The sequence below is a fragment of the Neofelis nebulosa genome, chromosome 7, assembly GCF_028018385.1.
Source record: "Neofelis nebulosa isolate mNeoNeb1 chromosome 7, mNeoNeb1.pri, whole genome shotgun sequence".
Taxonomy (NCBI): Eukaryota; Metazoa; Chordata; class Mammalia; order Carnivora; family Felidae; genus Neofelis; species Neofelis nebulosa.
Window position 1 is genome coordinate 43,529,890 of NC_080788.1, and position 13,801 is coordinate 43,543,690.

Genomic DNA, 13,801 nt, shown 5'->3' on the forward strand with positions numbered 1-13,801 from the left:
TTGAAAGTATTTTTTAAATGATAATCATCAACATGTAGGAAGGTTTTTTTTTCACTATTTTTTATTTTGCTGTTTTCTTCATAATCATTATCACTGTTTGAAATTAGTATCTTTAAAATTTTTTTAATGTTTATTATTTATTTTTGAGAGCGAGAGAGAGAGAGAGAGAAAGAAAGAATACACAGGGGAGGGGCAGAGAGAGAGGGAGATACAGAATCTGAAGCAGGCTCCAGGCTCTGAACTGTCAGCACAGACTACGACGTGGGGCTTGAACCCCTGAACCGTGAGATCATGACCTGAGCCAAAGTTGGATGCTTAACCTTAAGACTGAGCCACCCAGGGGCACCTGAGTGGTTCAGTCAGTTAAGCGGCTGCCTTCAGCTCAGGTCGTGATCTCATGGTTCTTGGGTCCAACCTCCACATTGGGCTTTCTGCTGTCCGTGCAGAGCCCACTTCAGATCCTCTGTTCCTCTTTCTGTCTGCCCTTCCCTTACTTGTTCTCTCTCTCTCTCTCTCTCTCTCAAAAATAAATAAATAAAAAGAAATTTATAAAAAAAAAAAAAAAGACTGAGCCACACAGGTTCCCCTGAAATTAGTATTTTTACTGCTTTCTAATTAATTAACTTCTGTCTTCTCTTTATTGTCTAAAATTTTCAGTTTATTTTGAAATTCCTCAAAATCTGTGACATGCTGATCACAGCTTTACAAAGATTTCAGTGCTAATAGTGGCTGTATCTTTTTTTTTTTTTTTTTTTTTTTTTTTTTTTTAGTTAGGGATTTAAATAGAGATTTGAGAGGGCAAAAGTTGAATGTTGGGGTTGGTCACTACATTATTTTAATGTCCCGTATCAACATTTTATTTTTTAAATTCCTTAATGATTAACTTATTTTTCAAAATAAAAATGTTTTCCCTTAAAGCTGAAAAATATGTTTTCTCTTATCAAAAAGTAAAATTTTAGGGGCGCCTGGGTGGCGCAGTCGGTTAAGCGTCCGACTTCAGCCAGGTCACGATCTCGCGGTCCGTGAGTTCGAGCCCCGCGTCAGGCTCTGGGCCGATGGCTCGGAGCCTGGAGCCTGTTTCCGATTCTGTGTCTCCCTCTCTCTCTGCCCCTCCCCCGTTCATGCTCTGTCTCTCTCTGTCCCAAAAATAAATAAAAAACGTTGAAAAAAAAAATTAAAAAAAAAAAAAAGTAAAATTTTAATGAGTGATAAAAAATAAGGTAACAAAAAAATTTAGTGCCTGCCCTTTTTTGAATTAGTTTAGTTATTAAAAAGATTAAAAAACATTTTTTTTTAAAGTAATCTCTACACTCAACATGGGTCTTGAACTCATGACCCCCAGATCAGGAGTCGCCCATTCTACTGACTAAGCCAGTCAGGTGCCCCAGTTTAGTTTAAAAAGACTCTAATAAAATATCAAATATTGTATAGCCATTCCTCTATTTAGATTTATAGAGAACTGTTCGTAAATCTAGATGATATACATTTAATTGGATGTCTTTTCTGAAAATAGCCCAGTTTCATCTACTTCCAGCTTGATGATCTCTGCTGTTGTTGAGGAACTCTTGTCTGGTTATCTCAGTGGTTCTGAATCCTGCTGCACATTAGAATCCCTAGCGAATTAAAACAAATAATGCCTGGAGTCCACTTCCTCAGGATTTGATTTAATTGGTTTGTGGTGAGGCTCGGACATTGTTGTTGCTGTTTTTGTTTTTGTTAAAGTTTCCTGATGATTCTTTTTTTTTATTTTAGTGTTTTTATTTATATTTGAGAGCAAGAGACAGAGTGCAAGTGGGGGGAGGGGCAGAGAGAGGGAGGCACAGAATCCTAAGCAGGCTCCAGGCTCTGACCTGTCAGCACAGAGCCTGACGCGGGGCATGAATCCATGAACAACGAGATCGTTACCTGAGCCATAAATTGGACACTCAGTTGGTTAACTGAGCCACCCAGGCGCCCCTGTTTCCTGGTGATTCTTAAGTACAGCAAAGATTGGATACCACTGAGCTATGATAATATCCACAGTAGCTGATTTGCCATTTACTTTCATTTTGCAGATTCAAACAGGGCCTGAACATACGCATTTCTCTCTGGTTTGTGACAAAAATGTTACATTTCTCCCCTACTTAGTCTTTACATTCTCAGGCACTATCCTAGTCTCCTGAATTACCACTGGTGTCATAGTGCTCTTCTGTCACTGCTCTTTGTTGAAAGGAAGAGCCCTATTCATAGGTTGCACGATTTCTTTGTCTTAAAGATTCATACTTACTGTTAACTATGTAGCCTGCATCTAAATGCTACATTTGAAATTTTTTGAAACCACTTTCAAGTTTTATTATTTCTTGTTTTTTATTTCAAGTGCCTCTTCTCACTAACATTTCAACACTTAGGACTTATGTTGTTATGGACACGATGGAGTTAGTTCCACTCAAAAAATATCTCATAGTTAAAGACAAACACAGCACGCGCTTGAATTAATAATATTGTTTCAAAGTCTGAGGTGAACTCAAGATATTGGTGGCTAAGAATTGATTTGCTTTTGCTGAAGCTTTGTGGTGATGAAAAGTTTTAAAGTAGAAAGTTTAGTAATAGAAACGAAAATAATAGCTACCGTTTTGTTGATACAGTTTGCTGGGTATCTATTCTGAGGAAAGTACTATTACTGTCTTCAATTTATATTAGCAAATTAAGGTATAGAGAGGTTAAATAACTTGTCAAAGTTCTAATTGTCATGAAAAATAAAATAGCACATTAATCTTCTATGACAAGAGAAGTCAAATGTTATATCCTATGGGATATAAAATAATCAAATGTATATATTTTTACTTATTACATTTCCGAATGCTGAAAATGGATTGGTAAGCTTGACAAAAGATAGTTATGGCTCAGCTGTCAGTGATGAAACTTTGACAGTTTTGTGCACAGACGTAGACGTATTCCCTTATTTATTTAATGTCTGGTTATTAAAGAGAACTTACTTAACTTAGTTTCATCTTGTCTTTACTAATTCACCTTTTTTTTTTTCATCTTCTCTTTTTTTCATCTTCTTTTTTTTTTCATCTTTTTGTTACACAGGGAGACTTGAAACATGTCACTACCAATTTCAAATTTTATATATTTTAAGTGGTAAAATTATTACTATTTTTTAGAGATTTTATTTTAAGTTTATTTCGAGAGAGAGAGATAGAGAGGATGCATATGTGTGCATGCAAGCAGGGGAGGGGTCAGAGAGAGAGGGAGGGAGAGAATCCCAACCAGGCTCTGTGCTGTCAGCTTTGAGCCTGACGTGGGGCTCTATCCCAGGAACCATGAGATCGTGACTTCAGCCTAAATCAAGAGTCAGACACTCAACTGACTGAGTCACCCGGGTGCCCCCTAAGGTGGGAAAATTATTAAAGTTTACTTATTCAGGGAATGAGAAGATAGAGTCTAAATTACTTATCCCCTTAAATCTATTTATCCTTCTGTTGTGTACTTTTTGGTTATTCATCTATATTTTACTATTTGAAAGGAGCAGCAGAAAATCAAGCCAGGATTTACTGAGAAGAGAATAAAATGAGATTCAAAGGCTATCTGTTTTTATTTATGTTTTTATTTATATTTATATATATTTATTTATTTTTATTCATTTATATTTATATATTTTTTTATATTTTTCTAGGTATTTATAATTATATATATTTACTTTTATTTATATATTTGTATATATTTATATTATATATCTATATTTATATTGAAACCCTTACTATATTTCTTTTTTTAATCTTTATTGTTTCTTATATGAAATTTATTGTCAAATTGGTTTCCATACAACACCCAGTGCTCATCCCAACAGGTGCCCTCCTCAATGCCCATCACCCACTTTCCCCTCCCCCCGACCCCCATCAACCCTCAGTTTGTCCTCAGTATTTAAGAATCTCTATGGTTTACCTCCTTCTCTCTCTCCCCCTTCCTTTCCCCCCTGGTCTTCTGTTGAGTTTCTCAGGATCTACATATGAGTGAAAGCATATGGTATCTGTCTTTCTCTGCCTGACTTATTTGTATTTATATTGAGACATTTACTGTATTTCTGACAATATGCAACCCCATCAAAATTTTATCAGTAGGAAAGTAAATTAGCAGTGGGACTATTAACCAAATCATGTTGAATACCATTTCAGAAGGCTTTCTTGACTGTTTTGAACCTAATGTCATGTTAAAAAAATTAACCATTATTCTTACCTGGCTATACCTGAATATGAAGAGGGCATTCATTCTTTAATTAAATTAAACATTTTTACTTTTAAATTTAAATTTAAAATTTTTACTTTTTTAGGTGATTCGATCTGGGCAAAAATTAAGGAAAAAGTCTACTGACACAGGCGAGAAACGTGGAGGCTGGTTTAGTGGGTTTTGGGGTAAGAAGGAGTCTAAGAAAAAAGATGAAGAATCTTTGATTCCTGAAAGTAAGTTTCAAGTCAGATATTTTATTTTACACAGATAAGAAAAAAATATAAGTTCTATTTTAGCCAGTTAGTTGAATTTTACTATGTTTATTATTAGTAAACGTGTGAGCAGATCCTTCAGGCTAGAATAGTTCTGGATTTATCTAGCTAAATTAAAACTTTGCTATTTTTGAGAAAAATTATTTGTGTGAAATTTTATAAGTTTAAATTCAAAAGCGTCAACATCTGCCATTTCTTATTGTTACTTTTTCCATGGGTATTAAAAGTTTCACTTAATTTTTAACATACTTAGGGAATTCTAAAATCCTTATGACAGACTGGTATTCCCTTAATGGTGTCTTTTTTTTTTTTTTTTTTTGCCTTTTCTTGACCTAAGCAAGCAAATACATGATGTTTGTTTTAACTAGGCAAAGTAGTATATTTGAGGATATTGCCTGGCTGCTTTTGCTTTTAGCATTTATGTCTGTTTATTTTAGGGCACCTGTTAGTTTGGTTTGATTTTTTTATTATACCTGTAAAACTGAAGCAATTGATTTCTTAAATTCTGTCATTTCTTTGTAGGTATTGATGACATTATGACTCCAGAGGAGAAAGATAAGCTTTTTACTGCTATTGGTTATAGTGAGAGCACCCATAACTTAACTTTACCCAAGCAGGTAATTATTTTTAGGTGGTTTAAGAGGTATTTTGTTTCATCTTACTGTATTATCTTGAATTGTGTTAAATGAGCTACTGATTTTTATAAAAATGTTATCATTTGTTTCTGTTTTACTATTTTATTTGTTAAATGTTTCTAGTCAGACCCTACCAGTTAAAACTGTCTTCACTTTTAAATTTGCTCACTTTAGTGAATGTATGAATAACCTGATTTAAACAAGTACTTATTATCGAGTTCAATTGAATCTTTAAAAATTTTATCTTTAAAATAATTATTGTATTACGATATGTGTGTAAAGGCTGAACAAACCAAAATGTATTGCATTTATCACACGGGGAACAGTGGTGTCGTCACTGTCAGGGTTAAGATACAGACCTTGCTATAGATTTGGCACTGTTGTGAGATTCATTCCTTTCTTTCACTAGATGGATTTTGCTCATTTTCATTGCTGTATAGGATTCGATTATTTCAAAATACAACAACTATTCTTTCTTTTGTTGACGGACATTTGGCTTATTTCTATTTTTTGCCTGTTATGCTGCTATTAACTTCTTGTAAATGCTCTTGAATGTGCATATGTGAGAATTTCCACTCTGTATATTCTTAGGAGTGGAATTTCTGTGTCATAGGATGTAAGTATATTTTTACTTTAATAGATTTTGCTAGTCAATAGTTTTCCAAAGTGAAAACATTTCCATCAGCAGTAGATGAGGATTCTTGTTTCTCCACATACTTGTCTATTCTTGGCATTGACACTTTCTTCAAGTTAACCATTCTAAATGGTATGTAGTAGAATTTCATTGTGGTTTTAATTTGCATTTCCTGAATGGCTAAAGAAGTTTTTTACTTTTTAAGTAATTATAAGCCTATTAGGCTACTTCTTTTGTGAAGTAGCTTTTGAGTCTCTTATTTATTATTGTGTTGTCTTTTTCTCACTGGTCTGTAGGCATTCTTTATATGTTCTGGGTATGAGGCCTTTGCTAGTTAGGCGTGTTGTTAATATCTTTCCCCACAGTGTGGCTTGCCTTTTCATTTTTGGTGTGTTGCAAATATCTTCTCCGACAATGTAAGGTAATGTGTATTTTCACTTTTAAATGGTGTCTTTTGATGGATAGATGTTCTTTATTTAATGTTACCTGATTTGTTAATCTTTTCATTTATGGGTCGTGCCTTTTTTGTGTTTTGTTTAAAAAGTCTTAACTCACTATAATGTCATAACAGTATTTTCTTTCCAGAAGCTTTATAATATTTTACTTTATATATTTAGATCTAAGGTCCATTTAGAATTGAATTCTTGTATATGGTGGGAGGTCTTAAAAAATTTAAGATAAATTTTTTCTCTAGATGGCTGTATACTTGACTTCTCATTGACTAGTGAAAGGACCATGCTTTCCCCACTGCTTTCCAGTTACCCTTTATCATCAGTCAAGTGTCTGTGCTTATGGAATCTTGGTTATATTGGTTATTTGTCTTTAAAGGCATGCTGTCTTAGTTACTCTAACTTTGTAATCAGTCCTAAGATCTAGCTGTGTAAATCCTTCAACACTGTTCTTCTTTAAGACTGTCTTATCTATTCTTGGCCCTTTACATTTTTATACAAATTGTAGAACCAGCTATTCAGTTTCTACAAAAAAACTGTGAGACTTTGGGATTTATTGAGTATATAAATTAAATTGGGAGATAATTGACATCTTTATAATCTTGAATTTTGTAATCTATAAATAGAGCATATGCTTCTGTGTATTGACATCTTTAATTCCTCTCAGTAATGTTTTGAACTTTCTATTTAGAGTTCAACGTCTCTTGTTGGATTTGTTATAAATGGTGGCTTTAAAATTTTGTCGAGGTAGAATTTATATATGATAATAGGAATAGATCTTAAGGTTCATACTGATAAATTTGAGTAGTTGAATACGCCTATATAATGACCTGCCCAAAACAGAACATTTTCATCCGCCCCAAACAATTCCCTCATAATCTTTTCTAGTCATTTTTCCTCTCCTGCCTTACAAAAGCAGCCATATTATGACTGTGTCAATATAGATTTCTTTTTATTGTTATCATGTTTTTTATCTCATGGTATATCTGTTATTTCAAGTTTTGGTTATTGATAAAGCTTCTTTGAACATTCTTATACAAGTCTTTTGTGGACATATGTTTTTATTTCTCTTGGGTAAATACCTGGGAGTATAATGGCTGGGTTATAAGGCAGATGTATATTTACCTTTTTAAAAACTGACAAACAGTTCTTGAAAATGATTGTGATATTTTCTATTCCCATACACTGATTCCAGTTATTCCACATCCCTGCCGGGTGTCATATTGTCAGGGTTTTTAATTTTAGCAAGTCTAGTGGGTATGGTACACTATTCCACTATGTTTTAGAATGTATTTTCCTGATGACTAATGATAGTCTTGACTAATGAGTTTTCATATCTTGTTGGCCATCTGTATATATTCATTTATGCAGTATCTTATGTTAAAGTATTTTTTTCCCCATTTTAAACTTATGTTATTTGTCCTTTTACTTTTGTTTGTAGAAGTCTTTCTATATTCTTCATACAAGACAAAAATGTTTATGTGGTATTTTTCCTTCATCTGTGGCTTGCCTATTGATTTTATTAAAGGTGAAAAATATTATGAAAAATAATTTAATCCATTTGTCATTTTTTTATTTATTTAAAAACTTTTTCCAGCTTTATTGAGATGGAATTGACATATAACTTAGTGTAAGTCAAGGTGTACAGTGTAGTGATTTCATATATGTGTATATTGCAAAATGATTACCACAGTAAGGTTAGTTAACACGTCTGTCACCTCACATAGTTACAATTATTTTTGGGGGGGAGGATGGAAATATTCTTTCTCTTTCTCAGTTTATGGTGAGAACTTTAGAAATCTACTCTCTTTGTATTAGTATTGTTACCTGTATTCACCAAGCTGTACTTCATGTCCACAGAACCTTTCATTATATGTAAAACATTGGTTTGTGAGCATAATTTGTTCTGGAAACATGCTTGTAATCCAAAGCACTTGCATATCAAAGTGAATTTCCCCATAAGAAATAATGGACACTCAGTTGATTGGTTCCATAACCCCCAAATATTCATATAAAAATGATTATAGTACTGTAATATAATAGAAATAATAAAGAAAATACAAAATATAAAGAAAAATAAATTAACTTGTACTTACCTTTGAAAACCTTTGTGGCTGGTGTGAGGGAGACTAGAAAGAGGAGGGTTATTGTGTGGGATGACTTTCACTCTCACTAATGGAATCACTGCTCTCTGTTGGCTTGATGGAATCTTTTTCTTTTCGGGCAGCTTTAACAAGGAATCTATTTGGGGCACCTGGGTGGCTCAGTCGGTTAAATGTGCGACTTGGGCTCAGGTCATGACCTCATGGTTTGGGACTTGGAGCCCCGCATTGAGCTCTGTGCTGATAGCTCAGGGTCTGGAGCCTGCTTCAGATTCTGTGTCTCCCTCTTTCTCTGCCCCTCCCCTGTTCATGCTCTGTCTCTCTCTGTCATGCAAAGATAAGTAAAATGTTAAGTAAATAAATAAACAAATAAGTAAACAGACAAACAAGGAATGTATCCAATGACAGTTGCTTTTGCCTCCTTTTGAGTATTTCATGGAAATTGCATTGACAGTCACCCATACTCCCGCAGCGAGAGAGAGAAGAACCATGGGCTCAGTTGTGATCATATGACATTTGGTGTCACATACTACTTGTATTACAAGACATCGCTCATTTATCAAGTTAAAATTTATTAGAAATAGTTGCTTGTCTTGGGGAACCTGGATGCCTCAGTCAGTTAAGCGTCCAACTCTTGGTTTCAGCTCAGGTCATGATCTCATGGTTTTGTGGGTTTGAGCCCTGTGTTGGTCTCTGTGCTGGTGGTGCAGAGCCTGCTTGGGATTCTCTCTCTTCTCCCTCTCTCTCTGCCCCTCCCCCACTCATGCTGTCTGCGTCTCTCTCAAATGAATAAATAAACTTAAAAAAATTAAAAAAAAAGATGTTTGCTCATCTTACAGAATACTCATAGAACAAGTTAGTCTCAATTCAAGGTTTTACTGTATAACTGGAAGTTTGTACCTTTTGACCACCTTTACCTGATAATTGACTCAAACTCCTTACTCATAATTGGTCTGTTCAGATTTTCTCTTTCTTCATGATTCAGTCTTGGTAGATTGTACATTTCTAGAATTTGTCCATTTTTCTTAGATTGTCTAATTTGTTGGTGTATAGTTGTTTGTAGTAATCTTTTATGATCTTTTGTATTTCTCTGGTATTGGTTTTAGTATATCTCCTCTTTTATTTATAATTTTTTGTGTTGTCTCTCTTTTTTTCTTGCTTAGCCTCGCTAAAGTTTTGTCAATTTTGTTCTTTTCAAAGAACCAACCCTTGGTTTTGTTAATCTTTTCTGTTTTTTTTTTTTTCTCTATTTCATTTATTTCTCTTATCTCTATTATTTCTTTTTTCCTTCATTATAACATTGGGCTCAGTTTGTTCTTTTTCTGGTTCCTTGAGTTGTAAAGTTAGGTTGTATTTGAGATCTTCCATTTTCTTGACATAGAAATTTATCACTATAAACGTCCCTCTTAGAACTGCTTTTGCTGCATCCCATAAGTTTTGTGTTTTGTTTCCATTTTTGTTTGTCTCGGGCTGTTTTTTTTTTTTTTTTTTTCCTTTTGATCTCTTCTTTGATCCATTGGTTGTTCTATGTATTTGTGAATATTGTAGCTTTCCTCTTATTAAGATTTAATTCTATTGTGGTTGGGAAAGATACTTGATATAATTGGTATCTTCTTGAATTTTTTGAGACTTGTTTCATTGCCTAATATGTGTTCTATGCTAGAAAATGTTCCATGTGGGCTTGAAAAGAATGTTTATTCTTCTGCTGTTGGGTGGAATGTTTTATGTGTATCTTTTAGGTCCCTTTGGCTTATAGTGTTGTTTAAACCCATTGTTTCTTTATTGACACTCAGCATGATGTATATGTTGTTGAGAGTGGGCTATTGAAGTCCCCAAATAATATTATATTGCTGTTTATTTCTCTTTTTAGTTCTGTTAGTATTTGCTTTATATACTTAGATGCTCCAGTGTTGGGTGCCTAAGTATTTACAATTGTTACATTTTCTTGATTGATAGATCCTTTTATCATTATATAATGACGTTCTTTGTCTCTTTTGACAGCATTTAACTTAAAGTTTATTTTCTGATATAAGTGTCACTACTCTTTTTTTTTTTTCTTGCGCGGGGGAGGGTTACTATTTGCTTAAAATACCTTTTTCCATTCCCTCACTTTTAGTCTATGTGTGTCCTTAAAGCTAAAATGAGTGTCTTTCTTGTAGGCAGCATATTATTGGATTTTACTATTTTTTAATCCATTTTGCCATTCTATGTCTTTTTATTGGAGAATTTGTTTACTTTTTATTTAGGTAAGGACTTACTATTGTCATTTTGCTAATTGTTTTCTGTTTTGTGAATCTTCTGTTCCTTGCTTCCTCTCAGTGTCTTCCTATATGGTTTTATGAGAATCATCTCCCTGATTCTCTGTCCTACATCCATTCTTGACCTATGAATTTTTTGGTCATGATTTTTTTTTCTCAATGTATTTTTAACCCTCCAAAGACATCAAGAAGATGTGCTTTATATTTTGTTGTTTTTGAGCCAGAGAATTGGTCTGAATTAGGTTGCTTTAGTGAGAGCTGGTGAATTAAATCTTGATGTGACAAAATATTTTATCAAGTTTCATTTTTATTCTAAAACTAAGAGAAATACATTTTGGATCTCTTGTAATTGTCCTATTTCAACAATTTTATAATTCTTTATTGAACTTTTTAATGTTCTTTTTGAACATACTATATTTAGATCACTTTATATTTCAACAAATTTAAATAAGAAATTATTAAAGAAAATAATAATTACTTAAACTGTAACAATCTTCATTCATTCTTTTTGTTCAGTATGTTGCCCATATAGTGACACTGAAGTTAGTAAGTACCTCTATTACAATAAGAGAAAACAAAAATATTCCAGAAATACTAAAAATTCAGATAATTGGCCTGGGCACCCAAGTATCTCAGCGACCAGGAGCACAAGCACTTAAGTAAGTTAAAAAAAAAAAACTTTTTATTTCAGTTTTTATTTCTAGATAAGACTTGACTGAAAAATATTGTTATTTAGCATTGAACAACTGATTAATAGTAGTTCTCCAGTTTCTTTTCCTTTTGTGTGTCAGATGGTGTTTTTGTATTTGAATTTGTTTTGTTATGAAGCCATATGAGGAGTTCACCATTTATTTATCCCCTCTTGTTCCTTCACAAATATTTTTTGGATAGTGAATGTTTAGTTTATCAAGTTGATACTGTGAAGGCTAGCATAGGAACAATAAATTTCTGTTTTCAAGAAGCTTATGCTGTAGCTGTTAAGAGAGGATAACTAAAAAGTTAATAATTTAGAACTAAATAACAGAGAGCTCATAGGTGAGAAGGTGTTGCAAATCCTTATAGTTAATGGCTATGTCAGCTCAGTTGCAGAAGAGAATAACTTGGGCTAGGAGAAGTGGGGCTTCGGCTATCTGAGTAGAAAGGGCTAGGAGAAGCTTTTGATAGTATTCTGGGTGGCATGAAATAGGGAGAAGAGTTGCCTGAGTGAAGTGTAGCTTATATTCATGTAGCAGCGATCAGAACTCCCTCAGTGTTTGGGAGTTGGCCAAGGTCGGCTTCTCATGTGGATGAGAAGGGGTTAAGAGCAAACAATCAAAATAAAACCCCAGATTGTATGGGTAATTAAATGCCAGGCCAAGGAGTTTGTGCTTTATCTCTTGGTAATGGGTGCGGTTCTGGCTCTGAAAGAACTTTTTTAAAAGGGAAATTTATATTTTAAGTCATTATGTTTTACAGCATCTTACTTATATACCTTTTTTTTTTTTTCTTCACTGGATTATAGGGTGGAAGCAAAATTAGAACACTGGTATATAACAGGTCTGAGACAGCAGGGTATTGTACCATCACTTGTGGCTTCCATTGGTGATACTACATCATCCTTGCTTAAAATTGAGTTTGAAACCAATCCAGAGAATAGTACCGCTGACCAGACTCTGATTGTTCAGTCTCAACCTGTGGAGGTCATCTATGATGCTGTAAGTGCAAGGAGACAGTCTTTATCAAACCTGTTTTATACTTCTGACATAGGGTTTTCTTATTTTTCCTCTTTCATATTTAACACTTATTAGCTAAGTTTACTGCTTTTTCTTGTTTTAAAAGCAGTACATGGTTAGCAGTGAATTTTACCTTTTCATATGCTACCGTTTTTTCCTACTATGTTAATCTATGCTTATGTTAAAGTAAAAATAATCTAAAATACTATTCAAAAAGTCTGTGTTTATTGTACCATCTTCTCTCAGATAGTTATACGTGGACTTCCTGTTCCACTTCGGTTTTGCTTTTTCCCTTTCCCCAAATATCTGGACCAATTCAAATTGCTTTAGGAGTAATTAAAAGAATTTTAAATACTGTTCACATGAGAAAAAAGCATTGGCACTTAGATGTTATTGAAAATGCTGGCTCAAGTTTCTGTCTGTGGTTGCATGTTTTATTCAGAGGCTCTTAACTCATCTCAGGCTAGTGATTAGGATCACTACCCATTGCATCACTTGTAAGTTGGCCCTATGCTCTTGTTGAATTCTTTGATTTTTTTTTAACTTTCTAGTTTAGAAGTGTATTTACAGTGAGGATGGGAGGCATTATATTGAGACTGCGGACTCATTGTATTCTCTGATTTTTAAAAATTTTAAGTTGTGGTAACATACATATAATTGACCATCTTGGCAATTTTTAAGTGTATAATTTAGTAGTAATGTCCATTGTTACATCAGTATGACACTTTAGAACATACTTAAGGTCATCTTAATGATACATGCACATTTGTTGACTTTCTAGTTAGCTTACTTGTGCTATTCCCTTTTTTAGTTAGTTTTTTTTTTTTTCCTTTAAACTCCAGATAGAAATGCAATATGGCAGAGTATCTTTGGAGATATCCTCTAAGTTCAGAGCCACAGTTGTTTTAAATTAAACTGAAATTTTAAAATTTACAATATGGAAAGCACTGTGTATAATAGCTTGCTTATATTTTAAACTATTTTACAGAAAACCATCAATGCAGTGGTTGAATTCTTTCAATCAAATAGAGGATTAGATCTTGAGCAAATAACATCAGCTACATTAATGAAGCTGGAAGAAATTAAAGAGAGAACAGCTACAGGTAAAGAATTTATCTACATAAAAACATCAGCTACATTCAAAATGTTGTCTTTTCTAATGTAAATATCATAGTTAAAAGTGTAGGCTGTTTTTTTCTTTTTGTAAATTCCATGAAGTTGCATCGTGTACGTGAGTTACCCAAAGTCAAATATACCTGCTAGACTGAATGAGAAGAAGATGGGGCACAGATGATTCTGTCATTACCTTTAAGAACCTGTGCCTCACAGTGAAACTGAGAGGGAAAACATCCCTGCACTTTAGTTCTTAAGAAATAGTTCATCATTCTGTGTACTGCGTGTGAAACTGGTTCTAAAGATACATACTTTTGTACAGCATGGTCTTTAAACTCAAGCCACTACTTTCTGTGGTTGCTTAACTAAAGAAATGATGTATTATTCACTCTGGATAAAATACTAGCTATGATAGGT

The 13,801-nt window shown here is 33.6% G+C and overlaps 1 protein-coding gene across 5 annotated transcripts in view; it reads left to right on the forward strand.

Moving 5' to 3' along the window:
* Window positions 1-13,801, forward strand: part of VPS13C (vacuolar protein sorting 13 homolog C) — a 200,150-nt gene that overhangs the window by 55,529 nt on the left and 130,820 nt on the right. For all 5 annotated transcript variants that reach the window (XR_009264099.1, XR_009264100.1, XR_009264101.1 and 2 more), the window contains 5 exons: window positions 4,313-4,442; window positions 5,004-5,098; window positions 11,076-11,218; window positions 12,061-12,253; window positions 13,260-13,374. Coding sequence is in view for 2 of the 5 variants with exons in the window: in XM_058737530.1 (XP_058593513.1) it covers window positions 4,313-4,442; window positions 5,004-5,098; window positions 11,076-11,218; window positions 12,061-12,253; window positions 13,260-13,374 (676 nt within the window). In the remaining 3 variants the exon portion in view is untranslated. The remainder of the gene's footprint in view (window positions 1-4,312; window positions 4,443-5,003; window positions 5,099-11,075; window positions 11,219-12,060; window positions 12,254-13,259; window positions 13,375-13,801) is intronic.